General features: G+C 43.3%; 2 protein-coding genes across 5 annotated transcripts; one reads left to right on the forward strand and one right to left on the reverse strand.

The window, feature by feature from the left end:
* The first annotated feature begins 139 nt into the window (after positions 1 to 139).
* On the forward strand, positions 140 to 26,433 carry TMX2 (thioredoxin related transmembrane protein 2). Of its 4 annotated transcripts, none has more exons than XM_014346821.3 (8): positions 140 to 391; positions 23,064 to 23,124; positions 23,369 to 23,482; positions 23,815 to 23,891; positions 24,125 to 24,231; positions 24,435 to 24,500; positions 24,591 to 24,720; positions 25,561 to 26,433. In XM_014346821.3, exons 1-8 carry the CDS (start codon positions 140 to 142, stop codon positions 25,705 to 25,707), a joined length of 954 nt encoding a protein of 317 aa, XP_014202307.3. In that variant the 3' UTR covers positions 25,708 to 26,433. The 4 variants fall into 4 exon arrangements, with proteins under 4 accessions (XP_014202307.3, XP_063464254.1, XP_063464253.1 ...); XM_063608183.1 differs by lacking the exon at positions 140 to 391 and adding an exon at positions 1,492 to 1,513; XM_063608184.1 differs by lacking the exon at positions 25,561 to 26,433 and having other exon boundaries at positions 24,435 to 24,489; positions 24,591 to 24,683.
* Positions 1,524 to 22,738, reverse strand: LOC100993535 (peptidyl-prolyl cis-trans isomerase A-like). The gene has a single exon (XM_055094360.2). It carries the CDS (start codon positions 3,904 to 3,906, stop codon positions 3,418 to 3,420), a length of 489 nt encoding a protein of 162 aa, XP_054950335.1. The 5' UTR covers positions 3,907 to 22,738; the 3' UTR covers positions 1,524 to 3,417.
* Positions 26,434 to 26,529: the final 96 nt, after the last annotated feature.

Below are 26,529 nucleotides of genomic sequence, written 5' to 3' on the forward strand. Positions count from 1 at the left end.
CTTAGGCGGATAAAGCGACAACTAGACTAACCAATAAAATATTAAGTTCTTTTTTGGGTTCTGACCTACCACAGCATTCAGAGAACTACATCCGGGTTTAGAGGCCGTACGTTTGCGATATAGCCCAATAGCAGTCGTTATGGTGGGGGAGGCGGGGCGAGACCTACGACGCCGGCGAGCAGTGGCCGTTACGGCCGAAAAGATGGCGGTCTTGGCACCTCTAATTGCTCTCGTGTATTCGGTGCCGCGACTTTCACGATGGCTCGCCCAACCTTACTACCTTCTGTCGGCCCTGCTCTCTGCTGCCTTCCTACTCGTGAGGAAACTGCCGCCGCTCTGCCACGGTCTGCCCACCCAACGCGAAGACGGTAACCCGTGTGACTTTGACTGGGTGAGCCTCCCGCGTGTTAGTACCCCGCGACCTTGACTGTCCCTGCCCTTGCAGGTGTATCTGGGAACCCTGGGGTTTACCTCTCTGAGGACACCTGAGGTTCCGAGCCTGTAGCGGACTTAGAGACTATTAAGTGCAGGGTCCAAACCATCATCGAGTCTAAACTTTGTGTTTAAGATGGGAAAACGGAACATGTTAGTCGTAGCCCCTGCACAACGGCCCAACAGCTTTTGACTGTTGAGTCCAGGTTTCTTTCTGTTTCACCATTGAGACTAATAAACAGCCCTATCAAAACTGTACATACACGTGTATAACGTTTTACAGTGCCGCTCATTATGTAAAACCTCCTGAGGAGCCAGTAAGGTAGACAAGGCAAGTAGTAATATTCCTGTTTCATTGGTGAAGAAATGGATCTCGGTATATTTAGGTGACTTGCCCCAGGTCATACAACTAATGAGTGCCTGGGACTTGAAACTACTCTTCTGGCCACACTACCTGCACAACACTGTCAGCCGCTTTTTAATTCAATAAACATTTCTAGAGTGTACACTCTAGGCACTCTGCTTGATCCTGAAGATGCGAAAGTGGATAAAATTTGGGGGCTACTGTAAAGGAATTGTAAAAAATACGTTGTAAAGAAATCTTTGGGATTTCTTTGGGAAGTGTCCCAAGCTCCTTGCTGTGCTTCCTTGGTATGGGTGGAGGGACTGCTCGGCACATGAACTTAAAGCACTTTCCCTTCTGCCATATAGCATGTAGGGGCCAAGGAAAAGCTTCCCCTTTGCTCTCTGAGGGTTTGTTGAAAAATCAACCGACAAAGGGCACATTAATAGGAGAAAGGCATAGAAATTTTATTTTAACGTGCATAGCATGAGGGAATTGCAGGAGAATGACCCAGTGGGGTACAGATGCTTATATACCCTTTTTCATAGGAATATGGGAGATGGGAAAATGTGGGTGATTTTAAGGTGGATCGTAAATGATTTTTAGGGTGATTCAGTGGCCTGGAGAACATACAGTGGCCTGGGACAATGACTGTTGGGCCTGCAGAGCAGACAATGGTTTCTGACAAAAATCTGTCCAGGTGTGTTGACAGGCTTCAATCTTTCTTCTTGTACTGAGGTAAGTTAATGAAAACTCAGGGAAGAGACCAGAAGTAATTGTTGTCTTCTTTGACGGGTCTGGACTTTAGGCAGATAAGGTAGTTATCAGAGTAAAGCTGCTTCCAGTATCTGCTGGTATCCAGGGACCTTTAATTTAAAATGATTAGTATACAGGATGCCATATTTTGGGGTGTGAGTCCCTGGTCTTCTTTATTTCCTTTGTCTGAAACTTCCTTAGAAGTTTCACTATAAGCTGAGTTGGTGTCTGTGGAGAGAGAAATCGGGCTAGTAATTGAGCGGCAAAGGATCCCATTAAACCAGCTTCTCATTTTGGGGGATAGTCCAGTTCAATTAAATTGTTGTGTCTCATTTCAGAAGATGGCATTGTAGATGAGTTCTCAAAGCTAGGCCTCTGTATACGATGTAGGCAAACAGGTATTTAATAAAAGAGACATTTCTATGGAACAAGACAAACAAAGCTTAATATCTGGTATAGTCTATAAACTAGTTTCTTTAGAGTCTGGAGGGCAGTCAATTGGGAGGATTAATAGCAATCTATTTTCCTAGATTGTAGGTTGTGTGTAAAGTTTGTCCAAATATAAGCTTTTGTGGTGATTTTTTTTTTCAAAGTCACGTTGACTAGCTTTAGCTGGTAAGGCCTTAGGAAAAAGGCAGGGTTTTTAGTTTTTTGGATTTTTTTTGAGACAAGGTCTTGCTCTGTCATCCAAGCGGGAGTGCAGTGATGTGATCATGGCTCACTGTAGTCTTAACCTCCTGGGCAAAGCCATCCTGCCACCTCAGCTTTCCAGGTAGCTGGAACCAAAGGCATGCACTACACACCTGGCTAATTTTTAAAAATTTTTTTTCAAGGTGGGGTCTCTTGATGTTGCCCAGGCTGGTCTTGAACTCCTGAGCTCAAGGGATCCTCCTGACTTGGCTTCCTAAGGAGCTGGGATTTACAGGTGTGAGCCACTGCGCCAAGCTAAAAAAGGCCGTTTTAATTTTTAGTGATTCTAAGTCAGAAGAGTGGGTGAAAAACGGAAAACATTAGTCTGGAGGTTAGCAATTTTATGAGTCCAGTTTTATTTTCATTAGACTTTGGAAATTTTTACCCAGTCCGGTGATACAGTTTCAAAGTTATCAGAAACCTTTATTTGTCAGCATTCTTCCCATGCTTTCCATGAGCCTCCTTGAAAATAAGACACTTGGCCAGGCATGGTGGCTCACATCTGTAATCCCAGCACTTTGGGAGGCTGAGGCGGGTGGATTTCCTGAGCTCAGGAGTTCGAGACCAGCCTGGCCAACATGGTGTAACCCCGTCTCTACTAAAAATACAAAAAATTAGCTGGGTGTGGTGGTGGGTGCCTGTAATCCCAGCTACTCTGGAGGCTGAGGCAGGAGAATCACTTGAACCTGAGAGGCAGAGGTTGCAGTGAGCCAGGATCGTGCCATTGCACTCCAGCCTGGGCAACAAGAGCAAAGTTCTGTCTCAAAATAAACAAATAAATAAAATTAAAAAAATATATTTTATATATAATATATATGTATTAATGTGCTTTTAATACTAAAGCTGATTTTAATAAACTTTACAAACAAATCTGTCTAATCTTGATCAGCTTTGACTAGACAAAATTTCCATAAACCTTTTATAACCTCTTAGAATTTGTTTTCATTCTTTATTTTCTTTCCCTAGCTTTTTATTGTTGTTGTTATTTAGTTTTTATTTCATAATCATAAACTTAACTGCAATCCAGCTAGGCATGTAAAGGAACAAGGAAAACACGGAACCCAAAGGGAACTGCAGTGAGAGCACAAAGATTCTAGGATACTACGAGCAAATGGGGTAGAGGGGTGCTCTCCTAAGAGGAGAGCACAGAAGGAATGGTCTGGTGGTTAAGACAAAACAAGTCAAACTTACTAGACTTATCCACAGTCAGCAATGGTGATCTTCTTGCTGGTCTTGCCATTCCTGGACCCAAAGCGCTCCATGGCCTCTGCAATATTCATGCCTTCTTTCACCTTGCCAAAGACCACATGCTTGCCATCCAACCACTCACTCTTGGCAGTGTAGATGAAAAGCTGGGAACCTTTTGTGTTGGGTCCAGCAATTGCCATGGACAAGGTGCCAGGACCTGTATGCTTTAGGATGAAGTTCTCATCATCAAATTTCTCCCCATAGATGGACTTGCCACCAGTGCCATTATGGCATGTGAAGTCACCACCCTGATACATAAACCCTGGAATAATTCTGTGAAAGCAGGAACTCTTACAACCAAATCCTTTTTGTCCAATGCTCAGAGCACGAAAGTTTTCTGTTGTCTTTGGAACCTTGTCTGCAAACAGCTCGAAGGAGATGCGGCCCAGGGGCTCACCATCCATGGTGATGTCGAAGAACACGGTGGGGTTGACCATGGCTGATAGTAGAAGGCTCCTGGTGGTGGCAGCAAAGCCTCTTTGCCCAACTTTTTATATCTGTTTAGTTTTATCTATATCATTGTTTTCCTCCATTCATTTATTCTGAAATAACCCCCCCTCTTTTTTTTTTTTTTTTTTGAGATGGAGTCTCACTCTGTTGCCCAGGCTGGAGTTGAGTGGTGTGATCTTGGCTCACTGCAACCTCCGTCTCCTGGGTTCAAGTAATTCTCCTGCCTCAGCCTCCTGAGAAGCTGGGACTACAGGTGCCTGCCACCACGTCTGGCTAAATTTTGTATTTTTAGTAGAGACGGGGTTTCACCATGTTGGCCTGGCTGGTCTCTAACTCCTGACCTCATGATCCGCCCGCCTTGGCCTCCCAAAGTGCTGGGATTACAGGTGTGAGCCGCCGCGCCCAGCCACAAAGGATTTTTAAAAAGAGCTTTCTGGTCAGAAGTTGGCTTAACTAAAAGCTGATATTCAGGATACTTTTTTTTTTTTTTTTGAGACAGAGTCTCGCTCTGTCACCCAGGCTGGAGTGCAGTGGTACAATCTTGGCTCACTGCAACCTCCATCTCCTGGGTTCAAGCGATTCTCCTGCCTCAGCCTCCTGAGTAGCTGGGATTACAGGTGCATGCCACCACGCCCGGCTAATTTTTTGTATTTTTAGTAGAGACGGGTTTTCACCATGTTGGCCAGGATGGTCTCGATCTCCTGAACTCGTGATCCAGCTGCCTCGGCCTCCCAAAGTGCTGGGATTACAGGCGTGAGCTACCGTGCCTGGCCAATTTTTTTATTTTTTAAAGGCTTTTTGCTTTTTCTCTTTTGGATCTTTTGGATCTCATGCCCTGGGAAATTTTTTCAGTTGACTGAAACCCCCTTTAAAAAAAAATTATGTTTAGTCCTTGTGTTCACTTCCTTTCTTGTTGGCATGATCTTTGCTGAGAAAAATGTAAAATTTCTTTTTTCTTTGGCTTTTTTTTTTTTTTTTTTGAGACAGGGTCTCACTCTGTTGCCCAGGCTGGAGTGCAATGGTGAGATGTCACCTTACTGCAACCTTGACCTCCTGGGCTCAAGTATTCCACCTCAGCCTTCTGAGTAGCTGGGATTACAGGTGCACACCACCATGCCCAGCTAATTTTTGTATTTTTTGTAGAGATGGGGTTTCACCATGTTGCACAGGCTGATCTTGAATTCCTGGGCTCAAGTGGTACATTTTCCCTCAGCCTCCCAAAGTGCTGGGACTACAGGCATGAACTACTGCACCCTGCCTTGAAAATGTAAAATTTCATTAGCCTTTTGGGGAAGCTTAAAATCTCTCCAAATTGGCTTCTCCAAAACTGGTTGTTCCATGTACTTCTACTTCTTCCTTTTGCCACCTTTGATAACCCTTAAAGGGGTCTAGATGGGACTTCTGACAACCCTGAGATCCCTTGAGGAAGACAAAAAAAAGGTGCCACTGGTTGGGCGCGGTGGCTCACGCCTATAATCCCAGCACTTTGGGAAGCTGAAGCAGGTGGATTACCTGAGGTCAGAAGTTTAAAACCAGCCTGGCCAACGTGGTGAAACCCCATCTCTACTAAAAATACAAAAAAAAAAAAAGGTGCCACTGACCCTCTCTTTTGGGGCCTCTCGTTTTCCTTATAGAGCCCCAAAAGTCACTAATGGGTTCATGTCAGGTTTAAAACTCTTCTCTCTTTTGAATTAAACTCTCTAGTCTTTGGCTTTTGTATCGATACATGTGTCTATGTATGTATGTATATGTCTATACATGTGTTTATTGTGTATATGGTACCAATAACGAATGAGTACCCCCAAAAGTCAGGAGTCAACAAATGGAAATTCAAAACAAAACTTTTTTTTTTTTTTTGAAACAGAGTCTTGCTCTATCGCCCAGGCTGGAGTGCTTTAGCATGATCTCTACTCACTGCAACCTCTGCCTCCAGATTAAGCGATTCTCATACCTCAACCTCCTGAGTAGCTGGGATCACAGGCGTGTGCCATCACACACGGCTAATTTTTGTATTTTAGTGGAGACAGAGTTTCGCCACGTTAGTCAGGCTGATCTCGAACTTCTGGCCTCAAGCCATCCGCCCGCTTTGGCCTCCCACAGTGCTGGGATTACAGGCGTGAGCCATCGTGCCTGGCCTCAAACTAATTTTTATAAGTGTTTCTTTTTTTTCCCTCTGAGTTAAAAGACTTGCATCTGCAATGGACTGTTACCTTACAAGGAATCGAACCCACGCTGCAGCAGCTAACCAGTTTATTGCCAGCCACTAGACCACAGATCATAGTGCCTTTTTGCAGGCCCTTCAGGGGATCCAAAACAAGCAGTTTGAGTGTACAAAGAATTTTAACTTGTGTTTTGAATCTGATTTCTGTCTTTTAAAAATCTTGCCAAGGGAGTTTTTAAGGCTGTGTTCTTTCTGTATCTTTTTATGGGTACTAGAAAGATAGCTGTTTTTTTTTTTTTTTCCCTCAGGCCGGGTACGGTGGCTCATGCCTGTAATCCTAGCACTTTGAGAGGCCAAGGCGTGTGGATTGCCTGAACTCAGGAGTTCGAGACCAGCCTGGGCAATACAGTGAAACCCCGTCTCTACTAAAATACAAAATATTAGCCGGGTGTGGTGGTGTGTGCCTGCAATCCCAGCTACCTGGGAGGTTGAGGCAGGAGAATTGCTTGAACTGGGAGGCAGAGGTTGCAGTGAGCTGAGATCGTGCCACCGCACTCCAGCCTAGGTGACAGAGTGAGACTCCATCTCCAATCAATCAATCCATCAATGTTTTATTTAAATAAATAAATAAAGTTTTTTTTTTGGTTTTGTTTTTTTTTTGTTTTTGTTTTTTTTTTTTTGAGATGGAGTTTTGCTCTTGTTGCCTAGGCTGGAGTGCAATGGCTCAGTCTCGGCTCACCACAACCTCAGCCTCCTGAGTAGCTGGGATTACAGGCATGTGCCACCATGCCCAGCTAATTTTGTATTTTTAGTAGACATGGGGTTTTTCCATGTTGGTCAGGCTGTTCTCAAGCTCCCAATCTCAGGTGATCCACCAGCCTCGGCCTCCCAAAGTGCTGGGATTACAGGTATAAGCCACTGTGCCTGGTCTAAAATGTTTTTTAAATAAAGCCAATTTACTTAGTGACTTAAGCCAATAAGCCTTTTTCATGGAAAGTCTCAGAGGTAATTTTCTAGGTTCAGAATACCAGATGATATAACCCTCACATTCCCCCAAAATATTTACTTTCAAAAATAGGCTAAGATAGCGAAAGACTCTTGTTTTCATAGACAGTTAAGGATGGTGTTTATGTGTGTGTTTCCTGTAGTATCCCATCAATACGTGGGGGGCTGCTAATCATAGACCTATTAATTTGAGACACCAGCTAGGCACTCCCTGGATTGGACTTGCCCAGGACTAACCAGGCAATAAGAGTTGAGATTTCTTCCTTCTCACTGAAGTAATTTTATTTATTTATTTTTTAAATTAATTTTAAAAATTGAGGGGGGAGACAGGGTCTTGTTCTCTTACCCACGCTACAGTGCAGTGGCATGGTCGCAGTTCACTATAGCCTCAACCTGCTGCACTTAAGCCATCCTCCCACCTGAGCCTGTCAAGCAGATGGGAGTACAGGCACGTGCCAATGTACATGCCCAGCTAATTTTTAAAAATCATTTGTGGAGAGGAGGTCTCACTGTGTTGCCCAGGCTGGTCTCAAACTCCTGAGCTCAAGCGATCCTCCCACCACAGCCTCCCAAAGTGCTAGGATTACAGGTGTGAGCCACCGCGCCCAGCTTCAGTGAAGGAATTTTTTTAAAAGGAGAAGAAAAAGATAAAAGAGTTGAGACAGTAAAATCAGGTGTGAGTCACTGCACCCGGCCCTCTTTCTCTTTTGAAAAGGCCTTGAAAGATGGCTCTCTCCTTCACCTTTTGTTGTGTCCTGTAACTTTTACTAATTATCTAAAGTAAGGGAGAAAAATTGTTTTTGAAAACAGGCAAATAAAGTATCTTTTGAACATGGCTTTTATTCTGCATGCCTGTTATATCTGTATCTTTATATGTGTCATATAGAAGTGATACTTCACTGCCAAACTACATGAAAGAGCTCTAATCAAGTAATTTAAAAAATGTAAGTGCTCATCACATTGGTAAAAGCTAGCTCAGATGCCTTTTAATTTACATAACCTTGGTAAAACTCTCCAGTGATTTGAAAATCTTAAAGTCATGTTTAAACCCTCAAGTTTTTTTTTCCCCCACTGGAAATTTGGGTTACTAGAAGTTAAGATAGTAGAAACATAAAATATGCTTTTATTAAAATTTTATTGGCTGGGGTACAGTGGCACAAGCCTATAATCCCAGCACTTTGGGAGGCTGAGACGGGTGGATCACCTGAACTCAGGAGTTTGGGACCAGCCTGGTCAACGTGGCAAAACCCCATCTGTACAAAAATACAAAATTAGCTGGGCGTGGTGGCGTGTTCCTGTAATCACAGCTACTTGGGAGGCTGAGGCAGGAGAATCCCTTGAACCCGGAAAGCAGAGGTTGCAGTGAGCTGAGATTGTGCCAATGCACTTCACCCTGGAGGATAGAGCAAGACTCCGTCTCAAAGAAAATAAATAAATAAATAAACACACGGATGTCAACTCTCAAAAAAATGTAAGTTTCTTTTTTGTTAAGAAACTAAGTGGCTTGGGCTGGGTACAGTGGCTCACGCCTGTAATCCCAGCACTTTGGGAGGCCAGGGCGGATGGATCACCTGAGGTCAGGAGTTCGAGACCAGCCTGACCAATGTGATGAAACCCCATCTCTACTAACAATACAAAAAAAACTAGCTGGGTATGGTGGCATGCACCTGTAATCCCAGCTACTTGGGAGGCTGAGACGGGAGAATTGCTTGAACCCGGGAGGCGGAGGTTGCAGTGAGCCAGGATTGTGCCATTGCACTCCAGCCTGGGCAACAAGAGCAAAACTCCATCTCAAAAAAAAAAAATTCATCGCAAAAAAAAAAAAAAAAAAGAAAGAAACTAAGTGGCTCACGCCTGTAATCCCAGCACTTTGGGAGACTGAGGCAGGCGGATCACAAGGTCAGGAGTTCGAGACCAGCCTGGCCAACATGGTGAAACCCTGTCCTACTAAAAAAAATACAAAAATTAGCCGGGCATGGTGGCGAGTGCCTGTAATCCCAGCTACTCGGGAGGCTGAGATGGGAGAATTGCTTGAACCCAGCAGGCAGAGGTTGCATTGAGCTGTGATCACACCACTGCACTCCAGCCTGGGTGACAGAGCAAGACTCTGTCTCAAAAATAATAATAATAATAATAATAATAATAATAATAATAATAAGCTAAGAGTTGCTTTATAATGAAGAAAATTATACAGATAAAACTAAATGGATTTTTTTTTTTTAAAAAAGGAAAACAAAACAAGCCAGGGCAACAAAACTCTGAGCCCTATGGTTACCAAGAAAATAGTCAATATAGGGGAAGGGCAAAACCAAGTAACTATTTAAAACCAAAGGGTGTAATGTAAAGGAATTGTTCCATTTTGTAGATTGGTATCATTCAGCTTCTTTTTTTAAAAAAAAACTTTAGTGGATTGTGAAAATAACTGCTTTAAGGACAAAATTCTTAATTTTAAATGCTACAGAATTTAAGAGCTTGTTTGAATTAATGCAGGACCCAGAACTCATTACTGAACAGTCACTGAGTATATATGATCCAAACACAAAGGGGGTTTATTCTTGAAAAAGCAATCAGCCTAGTGGGCCAGATAATGCCATTATAAGGTCTCTTTGCCCTGAGAAGGGAACTGCCCAACTCTCCCTTTAAAATACCAAGTGAAGTACCCCAGATGAAGCAGTTAGTATGTTTCATATACAAGCCATGTTGCATAGCTTTATGATAACTGGGATATCCTCCCACCAAATATGTCTATTACCCAGGTCATGGTAAATTTGGAGGTTAAGAGGGCCCGTTTTACATGGGTGCCCTCCTACAGAATCATAGGTCTGTTTAAGAAGCCTTACCAAATATCCTGTCCCTCATAGGTCTTACAGATGCAACCCCATGCTGGGAACCCAAACCTTTTGTACCAGAAAAGGTAAAATGGTCTGGGGATTTAAAAAAAAAAAAAAAAAAGGCTTCCTGGGACCAGAACATAAAAACATACAGGTTAATAGAACTGTGAAATGTAAGATGTTTAAACAAGCTTTATCTAAGGTAGTTGTAACGCCTTTTACCTAAATGTCTTATGAAAATGGGTACTATAAGGCTGGGCATGGTGGCTCACACCTGTAATCCCAGCACTTTGGGAGGCTGAGGCGGGTGGATCACAAGGTCAAGAGTTCAAGATTAGCCTGGCCAAGGTGGTGAAACCGTGTCTCTACTAAAAATACAAAAATTAGCTGGGTGTGGTGGCAGGCGCCTGTAATCCCAGTTACTCGGGAGGCTGGGGCAGGAGAATCACTTTGAACTCGGGTGGCAGAGGTTGCAGTGAGCCAAGATCGCGCCACTGCACTCCAGCCTGGGCAATAGAGTGAGACTGTGTCTCAAAAAAAAAAAAAAAAAGAAAAGAAAAGAAAATGGGTTCTACATCTATTGGGGGATGTTTTCCCCTTTCTAGTACTGTGAAACTGAAGATGTAAATCTGCTCATGTAAATCTTCCATTGCATAGCCTTTTGTGTGGAGCATTTATCGGGGCTGATGGCAAAAACTAAGCCCTGACTTTTTAAGTGCAGATTAAGCCATTATTTATCTCTCCCTGTTTTACTTCCAAGGAAACCGAAATCATGGTATTCTGAAGACTAGAAACATGAATCTCCCTCATTTGGTATCCCACTGACCCTGGATCTGTTTCACTGCTAATGCTCTGCTGCTAAAACTATACAAGCTGCCTCCCTTTGGGCCAGGGCACATGAGGTTATAAGGGCTGGTTTTGAGGGATAAAATTAGGTCAAGATTGGCTGGTCGAGGTGGCTCACGCTTGTAATCCCACCACTTTGGGAGACCGAGGCGGGTGGATCACTTGTGGTCAGGAGTTTGAGACCAGCCTGGCTAACAGAATGAAACCCTGTCTCTACTAAAAATACAAAAATTAGCCAGGTGTGGTGGCACATACCTGTAATCCCAGCTACTTGGGAGGCTGAGGCAGGAGAATCGCTTGAACCCAGGAGGTGGAGGTTGCAGTGAACTGAGATTGTGCCACTGTACTCCAGCCTGGGCGACAGAGTGAGACTCTTATCTCGAAGAAAAAAAAAAAGGTCAAGATTAAACCCTCCAAATCAAGAAGGGGGTACTAAAAATGCCCAAACAGCTGGTAAAACAAAATTGGTTGCCTTCTAAACTATTATGTGTTACTTCTGCATCCACCCCAACCATAAAAATTTTCTGCTTACTATAAAATTAAGGAAAAATATTTACTAACATTATAAAATACCATGGAACAAAGCCTTCTGGTTATAATACTCCAAATTATAAGTCGTGAAGATAAATATATCTACAGATATAGATATGTATATATACATATTTTAAATTATTTCTCAGAATGATGCTTATGTTTTGTATAGCTAATTGCTATAAGTCTGTAACAGAAACCAAGCTTACAGTAGCTCAACACATAAAAGTTAAAAATAAGTCAGTCTGCCGGGCGTGGTGGCTCACTCCTGTAATCCTAGCACTTTGGTAGGCTGGGGTGGGCGGATTTCCTGAGGTCAGGAGTTCGAGACCACCCTGGGCAACATGGTGAAACCCCATCTCTACTAAAATACAAAAAATCAGCCAGGCGTGGTGGCATGCGCCTGTAGTCCCAGCTACTCAGGAGGCTGAGGTAGGAGAATTGCTTGAACCCGGGAGGCGGAGGTTGCAGTGAGCCGAGATCACGCCACTGCACTCTGGCCTGGGCGACAGAGCCAGACTCCGTCTCCATAAAAAATAAGATTAAAAAAAAAAAAAGTCAGTCTTGTAACTTTGTTTTTTGGGTTTATTGTTGGCTTTTTTTTTTACTTAATAATTTTAAGAAGTAATGAATGCCTGTCCCCATCCATTCCTATATGGCCTAAAACAATTGACTATAAGTCTTTTGACTCTTAAGGCCCTCAGCCATAGGGAGTCCTGCCAAGGAAAAAACACTGTAGAATTATATGACTTCTCCTGTGACAAAACCTTTTCTCCCAAATACCAGTATATGGTGCAATACAAAAGTTGTGTGAAAAATAGGTTTCTACTTTTAATAAGTCTGTAACAATTTAAACACCAAGGACCAGGCATTTCTCCCATTTAATTTATATCCTCCCTCAGGATGCTATACCTATGGAGATAAATTGGTGGAAAGAGAGATTAAATTTATTACTTTCTAATTTAATATTGGTAACACAATTTTCAAATAAGATTTATCACAGGGTTCAAATAACCCTTATTAAGGAGTACAAACACACTGTAAGTCTATTCAAAGAATATGATGATGCATGCAGGGTTTTTCCTGGCTGATTGGGTTGTTTACTGCCCTCAGATTCTACCTATAACCCTGAGTGCCCAAATCTTCACTGTCTTTATGATATTTGTTATTATATTAGCATTAGGCATTTCTTGTAAATATTATGTCAGATACAGCAAAAGGCAAAGGCACAGTTAAAGACCCGGATCATAATAGCTCAGAAAATAGATCTGATCCGGGATTTTTTTTTAGACTAAGCCTGACTCCATTTCACCCCTTAAACAATTGGCTATTACATCAGGTCAGACCATGTCCTCCCCCCATTATCCAAATCGCTAATATTTAAAACTATTACCATCAAATCAAAGGACTCTAGAAACAAGCCTTCCTAGTCCTGTGGGACCCTGCCAGATGGCCAAATCAGACAACTCTAGGAATGAAGTTTCCTAGCACGTTGGGACCTGCTGGTGTTTGTTGGTCTACACATACATTCTATGGAATGCTTTTTGGCCAAGAGAGGGGACTGAGGACTAAGCTATGATTTTTTTTATCTTGCCCAAATTCCTTTCTAAGGGGTCTGGGTAATCATGCCCTAAAAACCATAAATTCTCATCAGATGGGTTTTATTTAACCCTGGATATCTATTGTGACTTACTTTCCTATCTGACTCTGGCATAACAAGGAAGAAACTAAAAATGTTTTACCCCAAAATCTGTTTCCTTCCCATACTTTGAAATTGCCCTACAAAGTCTCTTCTGGGAAAAATCCACATTCTGTAAAGAATCCCCTTTTCCCTTTGTTTTCCTTCCTTCTCAGATCCAGGAAATAATCAACTAAGAGCTAGGCACCCTTATAAGTCCAATAAGAAACGATTTACAACCTGCTCTCTCCGAAGTCCGCTGAGAGCTTCCTCTGCACAATAAAACTTGGCCTCCTCAATCCTTTATCATAACCTGAACATTCCTTTCTGTGAATCCCAGGTCTTTAGACAAACTCAACCAATTGTCTGCCAGAAAATGTTTAAATTTACCTACAGCCCCGCTTTGAGTTGTCCTGCCTTTCTGAACGAAACCAATGTATTTCTTAAATGTATTTGATTGATGTCTCATGCCTCTCTAAAATAGTAAGCTCTACCCAGACCACCTTGGGCACATGTTCTCAGGACCTCCTGAGGGCTGTGTCATGGGCCATGGTCACTCATATTTGGCTCAGAATAAATCTCTGAAAATATTTTACAGAGTTTCACTCTTTTTTTTTTGAGACAGAGTCTCGCTGTGTCGCCCAGGCTGGAGTGCAGTGGCGCCATCTCGGCTCACTGCAAGCTCCGCCTCCCGGGTTCACGCCATTCTCCTGCCTCAGCCTCCCGAGTAGCTGGGACTACAGGCGCCCGCCACCATGCCTGGCTCATTTTTTGTATTTTTAGTAGAGATGGGGTTTCACTGTGAGTTTGACTCTTTTTGGCAACAGTAATATGGCTCCCAACGTTGGCCTCAGAGAAGACTCAGAACCCCAAAGGAGTTGCCCGAAACTGGAGGTAAGGTACCAGCAGGGGCCCACTGAAGCCCCACTGAGTTCGAGCTTCTCCTTCGGTGGAACTGTTAAGTCGTCCTGAGCCCCGGACCTCCCTTCAAGGGCTGATGGTTCTTGATTTTTTCTGAGCTGGTTTTTTGCTAGGAAGTTGTTGTTTAAGGATCCTGATTGTAGTTTGGATATGCATTCTGAAGGGAATTCTCTATTGCTTTTTCTCCTAAAATTTATCTTGATTCGGTTCATCTGTGTACATTTGTGTGAGGAACTGAACTGTTGCTTTCATAGAGACTGAGTTTTTCAGCTCTGAAGAGAAAGGGTGTTTGCTCTTCCCAGCTGAAAGGTGCCCCTGGGTGACTGGGGGCTTTGTGGGAGTGTCCAGGGGTTGACCCCCAAGACGTACAGCGGCCCTAAAGGGAAATCCCTTTAGGGATTAATCCCCAAAAACAATTAATTTAAAAAATGGCTCATCCAGGAAACGCACATGAGGGCTGATCACCCAGCGTTTTGAGCCCTCTCAGAGGTCACAGACCTCTGGAGAGAGATACTTAAGAGGGCAGAAACGACTCAGTGGTGACACTGTGGAGTCCTGCCTGCAAGCAGCACGCATCAATCCACCACACATCAATCCACCACACAAGAACCCTAGGCTACAGCTCAGCTCCTCTAAGGAGAAAAAAATAAGGCGAGAAACAAATCTAAGACTAAGGAGAAAATGAGGAGAATGTCCCCTTTTCGGGTCCTTCATAGGTTTTATGGCACCTCTACTTGCCAGAATTGATATAAAATGGAAGTAATATGGTCTTTGTGCACATTTGCATTAAGAAAAAAGAGTCCTAAGGTCAAACTGAAAACTATAGAGTTCTAGGTTCTGTTTTTTTTCTGCCTGCTTTAGATCAGCTGTTACTTTTCGACTGAGATAAAAACCACTGTTCTCTGTTTTTTTGCAAGTCGGTGAAGTTGTATTTGTCTCATGGCAAAAGTATTGAATTAATAGCTATGGGAACTGTGTGTGTGTGTGTATTTAAAGGCCTTTATAATAGACATATAATTTTACGTTCAATTGGCAATTGAAACCCTTTTAATTTCCCTCTAGCACACCAGACTTTCTCTTCTTACCTTATGATGTAAATTTTGCTATCTGATTTTCACCTGAGTTGCCTTTAATATGCAAATTTAAGGCTGTTTAGCTGACAGCTGCCTAGGGTAGGATTTTTAAAAAACGGAACAAAAAGGAGGTTGTTATGAGTCTATGCCATGTGCTTCTATCGGCATACCTAATAAGTCTATATATTTATGTGTGTGTATACAATATTTTCACTACTGAAAATATATAAAGAGCTCTAATTAATTGGCTTAAAAATATATAAAAGTGGGTAGGGCGCAGTGGCTCACGCCTGTAATCCCAGCACTTTTGGGAGGCCGAGACAGGTTGGATCACAAGGTCAAGAGTTTGAGACCAGCCTGGCCAACATGGTGAAACCCCGTCTCTACTAAAAATACAAAAATTAGCCAGGCATGGTGGCATGCACTGGTAGTCCCAGCTACTAAGACTGAGGCAGGAGTATCGCTTGAACCCGGGAGATGGAGGTTGTGGTGAGCCAAGATCACACCACTGCACTCCAGCCTGGGCAACAGAGCAAGACTCCGTCCCCCCCCCCCAAAAAAAAATAATTTTATTTATATATATATATATATATATATATATATATATGCATGTGGTGGCCATGGTGCCTCACGCCTGTAATCCCAGTACTTTGGGAGGCCGAGGTGGGTGGATCACCTGATGTCAGGAGTTCGAGACCAGCCTGGCCAACATGGTGAAACCCCTTCTCTACTAAAAATACAAAAATTAGCCAGCCATGGTGGTGGGCGCCTATAATCCCAGGTACTTGGGAGGCTGAGGCAGGAGAATCGCTTGAACCTGGGAGGTGGAGGTTGCAGTGAGCCGAGATCACATCATTGCACTCCAGGCTGGGCAACAAGAGTGAAACTGTCTTAAAAAAAAAAAAAAAAGTCCAGGCATGGTGGCTCATGCCTGTAATCCCAGCACTTTGGGAGGCTGAGGCGGGCAGATCATCTGAGGTCAGGAGTTCAAGATCAGCCTGGCCAACATGGCAAAACTCCGTCTCTACTAAAAATACAAAAATTAGCCAGGCATTGGTGGTGGGCGCCTGTAATCCCAACTACTCGGGAGGCTGACACAGGAGAATCGCTTGAACCCAGGAGGCGGAGGTTGCAGTGAGCCGAGATCGCACCATTGCACTCCAGCCTGGGCAACGAGTGAAACTGCATCTCAAAGAAAAACAAAAACAAAAAAACCAAGAATCTTGTAGAGTGAATTTTTGCCCTCAAATAAAATAACTGGGTTGCTTGAGAGAGAGAGAGACATTTAGGGTAAAACAGCCTAACCATTGTGAATGATCTATGTAAGTCATAATACGGTTAGTAAGAAGGAATTTTTAAAGGGGTTGTATAATTCGGTTGGCTATGATTAAAGAAAATCATATCTTTCTAGAGATTAGTCTTTAATATTTAAAAAATTCACTAACACAAAACTTAAATTAGTTAAAACAAGATTTTATTACAAATATTGAGTTATTTTTAATTCAATAAATTTTTAAATTCTGTAATGTGTTTCCTTTAACATTCTTCAGATTGATATCTTAAAAGTGCCACTCTTTCCGTTTTTTTTTTTTTTTTTTTTTTTTTTTTTTGAGATCCAGTTTCGCTCTCGCTCAGGCTGGAGTGGAGTGGTGCAGTTTCCACTCACTGCAACATCTGCCTCCCTGGTTCAAGCGATTCTCCTGCCTCAGCTTCCCGAGTAGCTGGGATTACAAGCATGCGCCACTGCACCCAGCTAATTTTTGTATTTTTAGTAGAGACGGAGTTTTGCCATGTTGGCCAGGCTGGTCTTGAACTCCTGACATCAGGTGATCTGCCCGCCTCAGCCTCCCAAAGTGCTGGGATTGCAAGGGTGAGACACTGCACCCAGCCTTTTTTTTTTTTTTTTTTTTTTTTGAGACCAAAAAAATTAAATCAATGTATTTGATGTCTTATGCTTCCCTAAAATATATAAAACCAAGCTGTAGAGCACCTTGGGCACATATTCTCAGGACCTCCAGAAGGCTGTGTCACAGGCCATGGTCACTCATATTTGCCTCAGAATAAATCTCTTAAAATATTTTACAGAGTTTGACTCTTTTCGTCAACACTGGCCACTGGACTTCACCCAAAAATAAGGCCTCCAAGTGGTGGAGACCAAGAAGCTCCCACTTGGTCACAAGTCAAGCTTCCAAGGACATAAGATGAGAAGGAAACCTCATCTGGTTTTTATTTTGGGGACCCACAGCACAATTTGTATGCCATTCTGATAAGAATTTTAAAACTCACCCACCAGTCTGGAGGGCCAGCTTGACCAATAGGCTTACAGGGGCTTTATTCTGATGTTGTACTTTATGGTACCCTACTCTATGACAAAATAACACAGGAAGATATAACAAGAGAAAATGACTATTTTGGGGAGAAAAAGAATCAGACAATGTGAATATTCATACCAAAAACATATCAAAGTTGCTACACCTAAGACTAATCATACAAATGTTCTTTTCCCATTAATCTTAAATTTGGAAAGGAAAAGGAGACCAAAAGTGGTTTTTGTCTCTTTTTTCATGTGTCTTTTTCTTTTTACTAGTGTTTCCATGTGCGTTGATAAATTTTTCCTTTTCTCATGTCAATCTGCCTTTTGTCAGCTCATTTTCAGCAAAACTTTAGAAGGTGGAGGGGAGGCTACCTTTGTCCCTATAAGCAACATCTGTGCTCAGATGAAGGCGCATCATCCAGAATTTTTGTACTTTTTCCAGCCCCCAAAATGAGTCATTACCTTTACCAGAACCCACTCCCTTATTTTTTTCCTCCTTCCTTTTCCTGCTTCCTTTTTCCCAAACTGTATAATTAATTAGCTCAAATGTAGCCTTGCTATTTCAAAGGATCTTTCATTTGATATTTGATGCCACTTCAATGAAAATGGGACCCCAAAATATAAGTGGATAGTAATAAAGATTTTTAATAAGTATAGGAGACCTTTTATAAAGTTCATTTATCTGTATACTCTTATCTAATATGCAAAATGCTGGAAGTTTTATATTCTTACTCTGATAGAATTTTAAAAAAATGCTTAGGGTTAATAGCCAATTTTTGTTTTTCTGGAAAATTCATGGTTCACCTATTTACCTTGCTGATTGGGACTAGGTTCTCAGAGCTTCTAGATAGCTAAACACAGGAAGGTTCCTGGAACATATCCTTTTGGGTTTTTATGGAACTTCATTACATAGGTGTGACTAATTAAATCATTGGCCATTGGTGATCAGCTGAACTTTCAGCCTGGTGGGGGTGGGGTGGGGCTGAAAGTCCTAACCTGCTAATCATGCGGTGTCTTTAGGCCATATGGTCCTTGTGGGAGCATCATAGAGTGTACTTACACAAACTTAGATGGCCTACTACACACCTAGGCTTTATGGCACAGCCTGTTGCTCCCAGGCACAAACCTACACAACATGTTACTGTACTAATAAGCAGTTTAACACAATGGTAAGTATTTATGTATCTAAATATATCTAAACACAGAAAAGGTACAATAAAAATATGGTATTATAATCTTATGGGACCACTGTTGTATATGTGGTCTATTGCTGACCAAAATGTCATGATACGGCACATGACTATATATTTCACAGCATAACAGTGTGTCAGTGGTAACTGTGGTTGTGTTTTTTTTTTTAAGTCCTCATGTGTAAGACACAGTGAGGAATTTTTTTTTTTTTTTTTTTTTGAGATGGAGTTTCACTCTTGTCGCCCAGGCTGGAGTGCAATAGCGCTTTCTCGGCTCTCTGCAACCTCCGCCTCTCGGGTTCAAGTGATTCTCCTGCCTTAGCCTCCTAGTAGCTGGAACTACAGGCGCCCGCCATCACGCCTGGCTGACTTTTTGTGTGTTTTTAGTAGAGACGGGTTTCACCATGTAGGCCAGGCTGGTCTTGAATTCCTGACCTCAGGTGATCCACCCGCCTCGGCCTCCCAAAGTGCTGCGATTACAGGCGTGAGTCACCGCGCCCAGCCTATAGTGAGGAATTTACAGATGAAACGATATAGCTGGAATTTGCTTAAAGTTTCTCTAAGAAAAAAAAATGGGTAGCATATATGAATTGGAAATCACAGTGGCAAAATGTTGGTTACTGTTGAAGCTGGGTAATAGGGGTTCATTCAATTATCCTCTCTTCTGTATGCTTCAAATTATCCATAATAAAAAGTTTTAAAACAATTAAATAGAACAACCAAGGGCTCTGCATTATAGAGTCATCCTAGAACACAAGGCTCATTCTGTCTTCAACCTGTGGCCTTGGGTCATCCCAGCATCATCCAGCCAGCAAATGAAAAAAAGCTGGAATGCGGGCCGGGTGCGGTGGCTCACGCCTGTAATCCCAGCACTTTGGGAGGCTGAAGCGGGCGGATCACAAGGTCAGTAGATCGAGACCATCCTGGCTAAAATAATAGAAACCCGGTCTCTACTAAAAAATACAAAAAATTAGCTGGGCGTGGTGGCGAGTGCCTGTAGTCCCAGCTACTCGGGAAGCTGAGGCAGGAGAATGGCGTGAACCTGGGAGGCGGAGGAGACCGCGCCACTGTACTCCAGCCTGGGTGACAGAGAGACCCTGTCTCAAAAAAAGAAAAAAAAAAAAAAAAAGTACTGCAAGGGCACACACTTTCTTAATTGCCTGAACCCAGAAGTGGTAAATCACTTTCATTCACATTCCATTCTCAAGTACCAGTCACACAGTTCTACCTGGATGCAAAGAGATAGGGAGAGAGTCTAGCTGCAGTATGCCTGGGAAGAAAAGAAATGGAAGTTTGCAGTAGTAATAGCTAGTCCCTCCATAGACCATTTTCTGTCCTTAGAGAATTTCTTTTGGTCCTACCTTTGGTCCCCTGGTTAACTACAACTCTCTTTTAAAATTCATCTTTCAGCCAGGCACAGTGGCTCACGCCTATAATCTCAGCACTTTGGGAGGCCGAAGCAGCTGGATCACTTGAGGCCAGGAGTTCAAGACCAGCCTGGCCAACATGGTGAAACCCCATCTCTACTAAAAATACAAAAGTTCACCGGGCGTGGGGGCAGGCGCCTGTAATCCCAGCTACTCCGGAGGCTGAGGCAGGAGAATTGCTTGAATCCAGGAGGCAAATGTTGCACTGAGCTGAGGTTGTGGCATTGCACTCCAGCCTGGGCGACAGAGCAAGACTCCTCTGTCTCAAAAAAAATAAAAAATAAAAAATAAAAATAAATAAAATTAATCTTTCCACAACTTTCATTCCCAATTCTAACCCACCTAGTTTCATTCATGAAAATCTTTCCTGGCAGGGCAGGGTGGCTCATGCCTGTAATCCCAGCACTTTGGGAGGCCGAGGCGGGCAGATCACAAGGCCAAGAGATCAAGACCATCCTGGCCAACGTGGTGAAACCCCATCTCTACTAAAAATACAAAAGCCGGGCGTGGTGGTGGGCACCTGTAGTCCTAGCTACTCGGGAGGCTGAGGCAGGAGAATCGGTTGAACCTGGGAGGCGGAGGTTGCAATGAGCCGAGATCATGCCCCTGCATTCCAGCCTGGACAACAGAGCAAGAGTCCGTCTCAAAAAAAAGAAAAAATCTTTCCTAATTTCTGCCTCAGGTATAATATTTACTAAAGTCTGTCATGCTCCCTCACCCCTATTTTCTTTTTTTTTTTTTTTTTTGAGACGGAGTTTCACTCTGTTGCCCAGGCTGGAGTGCAGTGGCACGATCTCAGCTCACTGCAACCTCCGCCTCCCGGGTTCAAGCGATTCTTATGCCTCAGCCTCCTGAGTAGCTTTGATTACAGGCGTATGCCACCGTGCCTGGCTAATTTTTTTGTATTTTTAGTAGAGACGGGGTTTTGCCATGTTGACCAGGCTGGTCTTGAACTTCTAATCTCAGGTGATCCACCCACTTTAGCCTCCCAAAGTGCTGGGATTACAGGCTTGAGCCACAGCACCCGGCCAGGAGAGCTTTATTTCTCATAAAAAGTTGCAACCTGCTGGCTATCCTGTCAGGCAGGGAAGCATAGCCTCCGCTCAGAAGCTAAAAACAGACACTTGGAGTGAGGGGTAAAGGAAACAGGAGTTTATGCTAAGCAGGGTGGCCAAATATACATATTTAATAAGCTATCGGCAGAGTCATGAATATTTATGAAAGAAACACGTGCATGCTCAGTTGAGCTTCATATCTGTCCATAAGACCCATGTTCAAAAGTGGTAATGTTAACCATGATCTGAGGTGGAGTTTTCAGCCCTCTCAAGTCAAAAGGTGAAGCAGAGGACACAGAAACTATGCATTCTCCTTAGCCTGGCCAGATCCACTGCATGGTCACTGGTCTCTTATCAGGAAGCAATGCTGGTTAGTTGTTTTGTCCTAACTGCAAAAGGGAGGGGCAGTGTCAGGCAGTTGGTTGATGTCAGGTGGAGCAAGTCTTTTCAGAGGGCTGGTTTCTGTTTAACTTTCTGTTTAAGAAAGCCTAATGTTGGTAAGTGAAGGAGGGGGTATAAAGAGGTGTGTCTGACCTCACACCCTGTCATGGCCGAGAACTCAGTTTTCAAGGTTTCTCTGGGGTCCCCTTAGCCAAGAGGGAGTCTGTTCAGTCACTTCAGGGCTTAGAATTCTATTACTTCTCAGTGTCTTTGTCATGTTTATTGTCTGTCTCACTTGCTCACTTGGTGGTTACATTCTACAACAGGGTTATCTAATCTTTTGGCTTCCCTGGGCCACATTGGAAGAATTGTCTTGGGGCACACATAAAATACACTAACACCTAATGATAGCTGATGAGCTAAAAAAAAAAAAAATCAAAAATATCTCATAATGTTTTAAGAAAGTCTATGAATTTGTGTTGGACCCCATTCAAAGCCATCCTGGGCTGCATGTGAGCCACAGGTTGGACAAGAAGGTTGTTCTAGAAGGTGAGAAAACTGTAAGACGAGTATTGAAAAGGGCTTTTGAGAGCTCTGAAAGCCCCTTTCAGCTCTCAAATTATATCAAAAGTACATGGATTATCACGATGCATATTGGGTGGGGAGAAATGATTAAGTAATGGGGGCCGGGCTCGGTGGCTCACACCTGTAATCTCAGCACTTTAGGAGGCCGAGGCGGGCGGATCATCTGAGCTCAGGAGTTCCATACCAGCCCGGTCAACATGGGGAGACCTGGTCTCTACAAAAAATACAAAAATTAGCCAGGTACAGTAGTGTGCGCCTGTAGTCCCAGCTACTTGGGAGGTTGAGTCAGGAGAAACACAAGCCCAGGTGGCAGAGGTTTCAGTGAGCTGAGATCACACCATTGCACTCTAGCCTGGGCGATGGAGCAAGACTGTCTCAAAAAAAAAAAAAAAAATTAAACGTGGAATAGCTAGATATTATATTAATGGGCTATTATCAAGAAAACTTACCTGGAAAAGTTTTATTCTACCAGCGTCACATTGAGTTGATTTTAATAATCTTACGATTTTATACCATATCATGCTTTATACAACTCTTTTTAATCTATTATCTCATTTAATCCCCCAGTAGCATTTTGAAATAGATACTGTTCAGTTGAGGAAACCAAAGCTAAGGGATTAAGTGCTTTGTTGAAAAGCACCGCAGGCCTGGCACGGTGGCTCACGCCTGTAATCTCAGCACTTTGGGAGGCCGAGGTGGGTGGATCACCTGAGGTCAGGAGTTTGAGACCAGCCTGGCCAACATGGTGAAACCCTGTCTCTACTAAAAATACAAAAAATAGCCGGGTGTGGTGGCACGTGTCTGTAATCCCAGCTACTCGGGAGGCTGAGACAGGAGAAACACTTGAACCCGGGAGGCGGAGGTTGCAGTGAGCCGAGATCGCGCCATTGCACTCTAGCCTGGGCAACAAGAGTGAAACTCCGTCTCAAAAAGAAAAGCACCAGCAAGTTTGTGGCAGGAGTAGAACCTGAATCCAGGTCTTCTGACTGATGTTTATCCCCGTACACCTTACCTAACTGCAGTTCTTTATTGTTCCCATTCCCAGTTTGGATCGCTATTGGTTTTTATTACATATTTAGTTCCCTTTCCCACCTAAATTAGCTCTAGTCACTGCATTCCTGTTATAATAATTCGATTCTGTTCCAGAGAGAAGTGGAGATCCTGATGTTTCTCAGTGCCATTGTGATGATGAAGAACCGCAGATCCAGTAAGTTTAGTTCACTTCTCAGACTCAAGGTTAGATCTAATGCCCTTTGGAGGTGCTTTGCTTCATGTTAAGAGAGTGGCAATCATTTGGTAAATTTGTCCTACGTTTAATTCCAAGGCTGAATTTGAACTTGGACTTCTATCCCCTCCCTGTCTCCTATTTCAAAGTGCCCCATGAAGAGGGACAAAGAATGGGATATAGGAGTGCACAGCCCAGCCTGACCTGTGACATCTCTGTGTTTCAGTCACTGTGGAGCAACATATAGGCAACATTTTCATGTTTAGTAAAGTGGCCAACACAATTCTTTTCTTCCGCTTGGATATTCGCATGGGCCTACTTTACATCACACTCTGCATAGGTGAGGAGACTGCCTTTCTTTCTTTCTTTTTTTTTTTTTTGTAAGACAGTGTTGATAGACTTGATTGTGGAAACCACAGTCCCAACAGTTGCAATCCCAAACATGTTTCTCCATACCCTTCTTCCATATCTCATACCTAATGAATTATATATGTAGCTCAGATGATAACAGGTTACAGAGACTGTTATTGTAGAGGTAGGGAATGTGTTGGTGGTCTACATATATCCACAAGTGTGTATTATTTGGGGGCTGAAATCCTTGGGTTGGTTTGGAAGTAAATTCCCTGTGTAAGGCTTTTTATGTTTCCTTCGACATCTTCTTTCTGTATTTAGTGTTCCTGATGACGTGCAAACCCCCCCTATATATGGGCCCTGAGTATATCAAGTACTTCAATGATAAAACCATTGATGTGAGTGCTCTTTCCCCTTTCTGTTTCTTGGGTCCCTTGTGGGTGATTTTGTAGTTGTGCTCTCCATTCACTAGGAGGAACAACAGTGCTTCAAAATGGATGTCACGGGCACTGTGGTTCATTATGAGAGCCGGGGGAGAGGGAACACCAGGATGAGGAATTAGATGCTAAAGTCTGAACCTTCCCAGGAGGCTATGTGGATCCAGCTGACTTTTCTTCCCTGTATTTGGCAGGAGGAACTAGAACGGGACAAGAGGGTCACTTGGATTGTGGAGTTCTTTGCCAATTGGTCTAATGACTGCCAATCATTTGCCCCTATCTATGCTGACCTCTCCCTTAAGTGAGTAGTGCAAAGGGAGGGATGGTGGAAATGGAGATGCTGTGCCTTCCCTCTCACTGTTTTTGGCTTTTCTTTTTCTTTTGGCCTTGATTTTCACACATGGTAACCAAAGGCATCTCCGTCTCCCCTCTTAAATATCTATACTTCCACTTTCCTTGATCCATTATTTTTTTTCAGCATATTAAATAATATATTCTTTTCAGATACAACTGTACAGGGCTAAATTTTGGGAAGGTGGATGTTGGACGCTATACTGATGTTAGTACGCGGTATGTAAAGACCTGGGCAGAGGGTCTGAGCAGGGAATCACTTTGAGTGATACATACAGGGACATTTAGAGAACTTTCTGGGCCCTGCAGGTACAAAGTGAGCACATCACCCCTCACCAAGCAACTCCCTACCCTGATCCTGTTCCAAGGTGGCAAGGAGGTAATGCGGCGGCCACAGATTGACAAGAAAGGACGGGCTGTCTCATGGACCTTCTCTGAGGTACCTGAAAGGAAGGGCAGGTGCATGAAGGGTGTAGAACAGTAGGTGGGCTTTCAAGCCCTACCCAGGTTTGATTCACAGCTCCGCCACTTGCCCATTAGCTTTGAGGGTGTGGACTAGTTACTAGACCTCATGTTTTAATTCATTTAGCAAATATATATTATGTGCCAGACCTGCTAGTACTGGGTAACAATCATTAGTTAAGATTTGGTCTCAGGCCAGGCACGGTGGCTCACGCCTGTAATCCCAGCACTTTGGGAGGCCGAGGCTGGCAGATCACCTGAGGTCAGGAGTTTGAGACCAGCCTGACCAACATGGAGAAACCCCGTGTCTACTAAAAATACAAAAATAGCCGAGTGTGGTGGCGCATGCCTATAATGCCAGCTATTTGGGAGGCTGAGGCAGGAGAATCGCTTGAACCCGGGAGGTGGAGGTTGCAGTGAGCTGAGATTGCACCATTGCGCTCCAGCCTGGGCAACAAGAGACTCCATCAGAAAAAAAAAAAAAAAGATTCTGTCTCGAAGGCCACTGCACCTATTGTCTGTAGGTGTTAGGTTCCCTGTCAGTTAATTGGAGGTAATAACCCCTGGCTTACAGGGTTGTTTTGCAGATTACATTAAATAATTTAGGTATAATTCTTGGCACGGTGATTGGCACATAATGGGTATTTAACTATTAGTTGACTTTTCTGGGTACCTAAAAAAGAGGAAGGTTAAGGAAGATTTTTGTCCTTTGCTTACTCCTTCCTTTCCCAGACTTTGTGTAAAATACCTCTTACTTCCCAGGCTCTTTACTCTCCCTTCCAACCCAGATCCTGACGTGTGCATCTCTTTTGTGCAGGAGAATGTGATCCGAGAATTTAACTTAAATGAGCTATACCAGCGGGCCAAGAAACTGTCAAAGGCTGGAGACAATATCCCTGAGGAGCAGCCTGCGGCTTCAACCCCCACCACAGTGTCAGATGGGGAAAACAAGAAGGATAAATAAGATCCTCACTTTGGCAGTGCTTCCTCTCCTGTCAATTCCAGGCTCTTTCCATAACCACAAGCCTGAGGCTACAGCCTTTTATTTATGTTTTCCCTTTGGCTGTGACTGGGTGGGGCAGCATGCAGCTTCTGATTTTAAAGAGGCATCTAGGGAATTGTCAGGCACCCTACAGGAAGGCCTGCCATGCTGTGGCCAACTGTTTCACTGGAGCAAGAAAGAGATCTCATAGGATGGAGGGGGAAATGGTTTCCCTCCAAGCTTGGGTCAGTGTGTTAACTGCTTATCAGCTATTCAGACATCTCCATGGTTTCTCCATGAAACTCTGTGGTTTCATCATTCCTTCTTAGTTGACCTGCACAGCTTGGTTAGACCTAGATTTAACCCTAAGGTAAGATGCTGGGGTATAGAACGCTAAGAATTTTCCCCCAAGGACTCTTGCTTCTTTAAGCCCTTCTGGCTTCGTTTATGGTCTTCATTAAAAGTATAAGCCTAACTTTGTCGCTAGTCCTAAGGAGAAACCTTTAACCACAAAGTTTTTATCATTGAAGACAATATTGAACAACCCCCTATTTTGTGGGGATTGAGAAGGGGTGAATAGAGGCTTGAGACTCCTTTGTGTGGTAGGACTTGGAGGAGAAATCCCCTGGACTTTCACTAACCCTCTGACCTACTCCCCACACCCAGTTGATGGCTTTCCATAATAAAAAGATTGAGATTTCCTTTTGATTGCGCGTTTGTGTGTTTCTGTATTAGAAAAGCCTGGCAACTGCAGAGGAATTGCCCATCTTAAGGGCAAAGGCCATCCTATTTGGTTTCACCAAA

The sequence above is a fragment of the Pan paniscus genome, chromosome 9 (assembly GCF_029289425.2).
Source record: "Pan paniscus chromosome 9, NHGRI_mPanPan1-v2.0_pri, whole genome shotgun sequence".
NCBI classification, from domain to species: domain Eukaryota; kingdom Metazoa; phylum Chordata; class Mammalia; order Primates; family Hominidae; genus Pan; species Pan paniscus.